Source organism: Oncorhynchus clarkii, chromosome 5 (genome assembly GCF_045791955.1).
Source record: "Oncorhynchus clarkii lewisi isolate Uvic-CL-2024 chromosome 5, UVic_Ocla_1.0, whole genome shotgun sequence".
Taxonomy (NCBI): Eukaryota; Metazoa; Chordata; class Actinopteri; order Salmoniformes; family Salmonidae; genus Oncorhynchus; species Oncorhynchus clarkii.
In genome coordinates, this window is record NC_092151.1 from 54962651 (window position 1) to 54971436 (window position 8786).

Here is an 8786-nt window from a genome sequence, read left to right on the forward strand (position 1 = left end):
TAGTTATTATGCTGACGTTGCTTCCAGAGGCAGTTTGGAACTCAGTAGTGAGTGTTGCAACTGAGGACAGATGATTTTTACACGCTACACACTTCAGCACTCCCATTCTGTGAGCTTGTGTGGCCTACCACTTTGCGGTTGATCCATTGTTGCTCCTATACTTTTCCACTTCACAATAACAGCACTTAGTTGACCGGGGCAGCTCTAGCAGGGCAGAAATTTGACGAGCTGACTTGTTGGAAAGGTGGCACCCTATGATGGTGCCGCGTTGAAAGTCACTGAGCTCTTCAGTAAGACCATTCTACTGCCAATGTTTGTCTATGGAGATTGCATGACTGTGTGCTCGATTTTATGGACCTGTCAGCAACGGGTGTGGCTGAAATTGCCGAATCCACTATTTGGAAGGGGTGTCCACGTACTTTTGTGTGTGTGTGTAGAGAGAGAGATAGAGAGAGAGAGAGAGAGAGAGAGAGAGAGAGAGAGAGAGAGAGAGAGAGAGAAAAATAGAGAATTTTTACATTTTCCACCAAGTCCTCCAACCAGGGGAGAAGGGGCATAATAAATGGATTAGAAATGATGTATGAAGTAATGTTATTTGATAGACTTCAAGTCTCTCTGCTAATTTCATAGCTGATCTATCCCCTAAAAAAACATTTAAAAACTGTACTCATGTGCTTTGTGGATAAGACCATGATAATCTATGAGAAATGATGATATAAACAATAAGATCAAATAAGGTATGAATGCTTTGTCAAATAGCCTGGGCTGAATCCCAAACGTCTCAACCTCAGTTTGTGGCTATTTTAACATGCACGCTCGACCCAAAGCCGATTTTCTCCTTCCTGCTCTTCTCCTGGTCACAAGCCAACATCACCAGGTGCCAAATGAGAGCAGCCCTCCACTCAGCCTCATCAAGATCCGCCTGTATCCAAGAACAGCGTCAGATTGTCACTATGGGTGAGAATTCTCCGATACCAAATTTGTCATATTACCAGAAATAAGCATATTCGAAATGTACTGTAACAAAAGGCCAAGTACATGAAGTGGCAACATGAGCAATAGATTCTAAATGTTACTTGTCTCCTATGGTCTTTCGCTTCAGATATACGTTGCAACACAAAGAAAGCCAAGACACCCTGAGGCATGGGTTTCTGCCTGAGACACTCAACATATGAACGGATATTACGGCCTTCTGCTAGTCATTCAGAATGTTCCAATACTATATTGCAAAAAGAAGCCGAAGAGCCTGAAATCCCATCCAGACTAGAAATTCAAGTAACTCAAAATAAACACTATTCCTCAACTTGCACAGACCACTGTAGCGGTAGATAACAAAGATTAGCTAATTTACCAAGATTTGAAATTATAGCACCAAACACAACTATACAGAATACGATCATTTGCAACAATATATAACAGCAACATTTTTACTTTCTAGTTCAGTGTGAATGTAGAAAAACGACTACACGTTTTCATTAAAACCTCCTAGACATAACCTATTCTAGAGGACAAACCACTAACATTTCTAATCTTATTGTGGCCATACATACAGTACCTGCCCGCTAGCGTCTAGCAGGGTCACACAATGACCAATTCCCATCATTACCCTGGGAGAGAAGTGACTCATATCAGGCTGTTGATACAGACCCAGCTGACAGCCTGACGCACACTGGGAGCTATCTTACACTGTGCACCACCCGGTGAACACGCACACACACCTAGTCTGGAAGTCTATGTGAACCGGTAGACAATTTCCCAGGCTGTAGGGCCTATGGCTGCTCTGGCAGCGAGAGAGCGGGAGAATGAAGGAGAGCAAGCATGCAGTGTTCCGGAAGTTCAAGCAGACAATTTTAATCCTCCAATTTCCTCCCCTCTAATCATCTCTCTCCAGTCCATAGAAGAGACCAAATTGGAAACATCTTGTGCACAATATGATGCTAACACGGTAACTGCACCACATGGGCAACGCACAGGTAGCACGACCACGGCCCAAACACTGACAGTTCCATGTCTTTTGTGACGGTAACATGGTGGAACGGCAGATAAATTGAGTTGCTAAAATGTGCCAAACTGCTCATTTGCCGTCTCCGATCGTGTGGAGTAATGCAATATTGACGTTTAAGCATTTGAAATGAGCATAAAGCCGACATTTAAAACTCAAAACTGCTCACTTCTGCAACAATGAGTTTTTTTTCAAATATGAGACGCTGTCATAAGCAATCTGGAAACATCTTCTTTCTTACAGTGCTAACTTGATTTATCATACAGCCACATGGACTTCTGGTGATTTTACACTATCTAGACTTGTTTTGGGCACCTGTAGATTCAGCCTTAAAGGGATACTTCGGGATTTTGGCATTTAGGCCCTTTCTCTACACTGAACACAAATGTAAAACGCAACATGCAACAATTTCAAAGATTTGACTGAGTTACAGTTCATGAGGAAATCAGTCAATTGAAATAAATTAATTAGGGCCTAATCTATGGATGTCACATGACTGGGAATACAGACATGCATCTGTTGGTCAGACACCTTAAAACAAAAGGTAAGGGAGTGGATCAGAAAACCAGTCAGTGTATCTGGTGTGACCACCATGCCTCCTGCAGCACGACACATCTCCTTTTCATGAGTTGATCAGTCTGTTGATTGGGGCCTGTGGAACGTTGTCACACTCCTCTTCAACGGCTGTGCGAAGTTGCTAGATAATGGCGGGAAACGGGTACACGTCGTCGTCGTACGCGTCCATCCAGAGCATCACAAACATGCTCAATGGTTGGTGACAAGTCTGGCGAGTATGCAGGCCGTGGAAGAACTACTGTAGGATGTCTTCAGCTTCCATACACTCTGTCTGCCATCTACCCGGTACAGTTGAAACCTGGATTCATCCGTGAAGAGCACACTTCTCCAGCGTATTTCAGCTCACGAAAACTGGTTCGGTATACTTCCCCAGAGTCCGATGAATTTGTAGACACAAAAATTGTATCCATATGTCCAGTATGAAGGAAGTTACAGGTAGATTCACAAATGAATGCTAACTAGCGTTGGCGAAATGACTGGAAGTTTATGGATACTAGCAGATACCCATAGACTTCCAGTCATTGCGCTAACGCTAGTTAGCAATTGCACGAGAGTTAGCAACATCCTTCAAACAGCACACAGAGACTTAAAAATGCTATCTACGAGTTCATCTGATAAAGGGCCTCAATTATGAAGTATCCTTTTAACCTGTGACTCTGGATGCAATGGTCCCACGTTATCAGAATAGATGTGAGGGCTGGCTAATGAACACGACTTCACACAGAACAAAGACAACTTGTGAGCACAATGCCGCTGCATCTTTACGGACACAAAGCCTGATTCATCAAGTTGGCAAATCAGAGTTTGATCTCCGGTGCCCCAGGAGAGCAATTCAATTGAATCATTTGATTCCTGAATAAACAATTGCAATTAGATGACAAAATAATGAACACCAATTATGAAGAACATCTGCTGAAACAAATACGTGACAGTTTGTTATTTTTTTCCAGGGCAGGGATCTCAGATTCATTTTCTCCCTTTTCAGCTTTGAGCTTCATTTAGAGGCAACACATAATAAAGGTGATGAGACACTAATTCCCAGTTATTTGAAAGTGACAGATCAGGTGCAGGGCATGATTTTTCCCCCACTCCAAATAAATATGATAGCTATAGTTGCAGGGTTAGGGAGGCAGTTGGGGGTGGTGGTAAATGACTATGGTCATTATTTCATTCCCCCATGGCTCTCACACACTCATATGCCCACTACTTACAGTAGGAGTGAATACTGTACACTCACACTGTGCACATTTGCCTGGTGGGGAGGGGGGGGGGGGGGGGGGTCTGCTCACTGACAAGTGGATTATAGGAACGGCACTTGTCGTGCAGCTGAAATCCCATTAGCCCCTCCGGTGGTGAAATATGACATGAGTGCAGCGTTAACACACTGGTGGGTCAGCCCGCAGCCCCCATGGCTCAGGCACAAACAGGGTTAATTAGAGTGGCCGACTTCAAACAAAGCCTGGGTGCCTTTATCACATAGAGCTGCTCCGCACAGCCACGGCACACAGAGAGCCCCGGCCCCCGCCACCTCTCAAAAGGCTAAATGACGAGTAACACGTGAAATGTACAAGGCACATGGAAAATAGAATATGATCTATATCAGAAAAAAAGGTAATACTTCGTTGATGCCTGCTACTGGACAATATTTCAAAATAATGGAGAATATAACCAAATTTAAAAAGACAGGAACGGTTACTTTAAATAGACCATAGCGTGAAGTATGAAGTAGAGACAAACCGAGCAAGTTCAGTAGAAAAGTAGGCAAACAGGAGGCGAGGTGTGCAGACTGAAAGGGCAACACTTTTGACTAGTATCATTTGGATACTAGTCATAGTACTTTGGAGTATTTTGTACTTTGGAGTATTTTGTACTTTGGAGTATTTTACAAGAGCGTAGCTCGACCAGGACTGACTGAGCCGGGGAGGCACGCACTTCTGATGTGCATTTGAACTGGTCATCATAAAAGCCCCTTTATGAACAAACCTTACAATGATGAAACTCATGAAGTATAAATTCATGTCCAAGATGGCCCACTAAAAGAGCCCTCGTAATTCTGAAATGCATTTCAAGTAACCAAGCTGTTTTGCCAGTGTGGCAAACACATTTTGCCAGTGTAGTCAATGAAAAAAAAGTAGAGGAGCTCAAATTTGAGCTCAAATAAAATCACCTGTACAACCCAACATGCAACTACATCCCCCGTATTTAACGAGATAGCGGCAAATGTGTGGAAACCACAGCCGAGGTGAAATGCTCACTAAAATTAACATGAAATAATACAAATTTAGGTATACAACAGGATCACATAGAGCATTCATCAGTTGATGTAGCAAAGTCCGATAGCTGACAAAGCTAGAAAACAAAGCTCAATGAATTACTAATTGGAAAATGTGGACTTATATTTACAATGTGGGCGATGAGGGTTTTGAAGCAAATTATATCCATTTGAATTATTATAAAGAGAGCAGAGATGGGCAAAATGGTCAGACCTACTTCCATTAAATATGATGAATGCCAAATAACATTTGAGCTCAAATAAAACGGATGAATTCCACACAGTCTGTGCTAATCATCTGAAATAATTACTAGAGCTGTGGTTCTGAAACTAAACATATAATCCTCTTTCCGCTGTAACCGAATTTAACCTCCAGCGCCATTCAAAAATCTGATATAACATTTCAGGGGGATTAAATTAGTCGAAGCAACTGTTGACTAATTCAAGTGAATGGGAGCACATGGATGGTAATTAATAAAAACAGCCTCCACTCCGCCTCTTCTAAACTGGAAACCATCCCGCAGCATTCCCATAATAACCATGTCATTGTAAACCTTTGACTCTTTCTTTATTAATACAGCGAGGACACGATCCATTTGAAGAAATGTCATCTCAGTTTCCTTGGTCAACCACCTAATAATACATTTAACATTCCACATTTTTTAAAGCAGATTTTTAGTATTGGCACAAGATAGGACATTTTCCAAGTGAGCTACTGATTTAGAAACAAATATGGTGTTGCTTATACATTTCTCCCCAATACAACAAACAGTGGTTGTAGAAACCTATGAATCACATTTTCAGAGTAAATCAATAATGAATTGCAACACTCATGCAACATTGCTTCACTACATTTACCAACATATTAATATAAACATTCACAGAAAATACATGTTTTATAGAATTGAAATGTCAAAAACACTTAATGATTTATTTTACATTAGATAAATGCAAGGTAGGTAGCATCTTTGAAGTTCAACACCAGATTATGTATTGACAAATGTCTATTGACTGATGACTAAATTAATTCATAGCTCTTCAGTACTTATACTGCTTTAAACACAATACTGATTCATTAATGTGCAATTACTGCTCACAAAATCACCTGTACAACCCAACATGCAACGCAGGAATACACATTTTCATATATATATATATATATATCCCTGCGTTGCATGTTGGATTTTACAGGTGATTTTACATAGTCACACATACACATACATACAACTACCATATCTCATGAGGCGACCTTTTAACAAGTAAATCAACTTTAATTTAATTTTTGTAAGAACATGTGCAAGAGACCAACTGAAAGCTTCATTTTCTTTTAGAGGATAAAAGTTATATTTTTTTAAAGCAGCAAGAGATGACTCAAAATGAGCAAGTCCACGAACTGGGGAACATTCCCGCACATCCCGTCTTCAGCCCCATGGCCCCAGAGAGGGGGGGGAGAACGCGACAGTGAGGAATGCCCACACATCTCTACCCATTTCCGTACGAAAACTAAACCACCAATACCACCTCTTTCCCCTCTGTGACATGTCCCCCTCTGTAGTGAAGGTCTAAAACCAATTACACTGGGACTCCGAATGAAAGTGACAGGGAGAGAAAGGCTCCCGTTTCTCTCCTTCTGCCCCTCATCAGCTCCCTACACACAGGCATGGAGCGCTGCTTGCTGACTGCCGCTGTGGACGAGGTGGCATGGGCGAGGAGAGGAGGGCGGGGGAGGCAGAGAGAGGGGGACAGCGGAGTGGAATTCTAAAGTTCATGGTCTTCTTACAGAGGAATAATACAGCCATTGTCTCTTGGCAATACAACTACTTTATTTTATACAATCTGGCAAGGAACCTGCAGTGGAGAAAAGGACCAGTGCTCGCCACCACACTCCCCCTTCCAAAAATAATTATTCTAACTATGCTGGCAATAATAAAGATAGTAGTAATATAACGATGCCGGGGATAACGACTCATCCCCTAATGAACACAGGGCACTGGGAGTTTCAAAGCCCTTTTATCCAGCCCGACTGGGCTCATTTGTATCTACTGGCCACAATAGACTACTGTGAATCCCCCTACCCCTCCTCGTCTCTCAGCAAAGTCTACAAATTCCACTCGTCTTTTTTTCTCCTTCGCTCTCCCTCCTTCCACTTTAACCTCTCCCCATCGCTGCTGGAGCGACAGGGCTGTCAAAGGTTGTCTGGCCTCATTGACCACAACAAGCAAGTTAATCTGCCCCGGCGCTGGGTCCGACTCGTCCCAGGGCATGTTTTTTTTTCTTTTTTTCTTCTTCTGTGCGCTTTAATTGCTGCCGCTGCGTGTCAGAGCTCAGGAGCGGAGTGCGATGCTCCGCACACTCGGTAAACTAGAATGAACTAGAGGTCTGACAGAAACGGTGCAACACTTTTTGGTCCTTTTTTTCAACGCCTTCACTCAACCTTCCTTAACTAGATGACACGAGCCGAAGCTGGCAAAATATTGGTTTACTTATGGCAAGGGCTGACTCATCCGTGCACTGCAGAAAAGTTGAATTACAGTCAGCAGATGAATAGTTTTTTGTGAACAAAATATTTACTCCGCAAATGGATATTTATTTTCCTGAAGACAAACTAATGTTAAACACTGAACAAGAACAAATAAGCACAGCGCCGGCAGAACAATATTTCAGAACTGGCATACTGAACTGAGACGACAAGAGACTTGGAAGAGAAAAAAACAAGGGGACATGAGTGACAAGGCTCCTACAGAGAGGACTGACATTGACAACAGACACAAAAACAAACCATCCACTATTTTAAAATCCACTCAATGTGAAGTTGAAGAATGGAGTAAAAAAAAAAAAAATGTTTTTGTGTCTTTTTTTGAAGGATCTAAAGAAGAGGGACGTTTTTTTAAAAGAACAAATGGGAAAGAACGCGGAAGAAAAAAACAGCTTCGGTTGCTGCCAACTTACCATCCACCAAGTCCTGGCTGAGATGTCGTAGCAGAGCTGCCATTTGATGGAGCCTTCCGTAGTTTTGCCTGCCATTACGCTGTCAGCAAGCTTCATCTGATGCTGGTGCACTCACCGGAGATAAGATAACTAATTGAGAAAACATTTGCACTGGCATGTTGGGCAACATGTAGCCCGCTCCATACCATATGGAATCATGGGTAAAAAAAAAAAAAAAAAAATCCTTGACAATGAACCAATCTCAAGCAGACCCCGTGGCAAGGTGAGCGGCAGTCATCTGCTCACAGAGCGCGCAGTCTTTAAAAAAAACACACACACACACCAGAATGATGAGCTTTTTTTCCACATCACCGAGTTCTTGAGGTCATTTCTTTCTCCCTCTGTAATTAGGGCTTGTTCTTCATTATCACCTCCCCACCACTAGCCCTGTTGACTTGGGTCTGCACAAGTTCTTATTTTTTTCCTGACTTTCTGATCTTTTTTCTTTTTTTTGTGAGGAGTGGAGAGATTTAATAGGACAGAGTCAGGTAGAGAGGGAGAGTGAGGGCAGTGGGCTGAAGCGCTACAGGCTATTAGCCTGAAATTTCTGCCGGACAGATGGAACTGCTTAAAGACTATCATGCGATGTTTTGTTTTGCCCCCCCCCCCCTCTTTTCCCTCTCCTGGCAAATGTCTATCTTTTGGCATAAATACCTCCAGACAATAGGATCCACTAAAGCCCATAAAAAAATGGACATGGGGGTGCTACATTTTACAGGCTGCCTTACTTTACACTGCTAATATTAATTGATCTAGACAGAGTCCGGACATTATGTGGAGGAATTCAAGGCTGCGTGTAGCAATGCTGTCCAGAAGACACTTCACACATTTAAAAAATGGATACGTAAGTAACCAAACCACTTTACTTTGAGTGTAAAGTGCAGAACATACAAAATATTGAGTACTATTACAGACGATATTCTGTTTACACCTTTAGAAATGTTAAAT

At 42.2% G+C, this 8786-nt stretch overlaps 1 protein-coding gene across 9 annotated transcripts in view; it reads right to left on the reverse strand.

Annotated features, from left to right (window-relative positions):
• LOC139409017 (nuclear factor I/A) overlaps positions 1-7899 on the reverse strand; it is a 178128-nt gene extending 170229 nt beyond the window's left edge. For all 9 annotated transcript variants that reach the window (XM_071153649.1, XM_071153651.1, XM_071153648.1 and 6 more), the window contains exon 1: positions 7800-7899. In XM_071153649.1, the coding sequence (XP_071009750.1) occupies positions 7800-7895 (96 nt within the window). In that variant the 5' untranslated portion in view covers positions 7896-7899. The remainder of the gene's footprint in view (positions 1-7799) is intronic.
• Between the last annotated feature and the right edge of the window lie 887 nt (positions 7900-8786).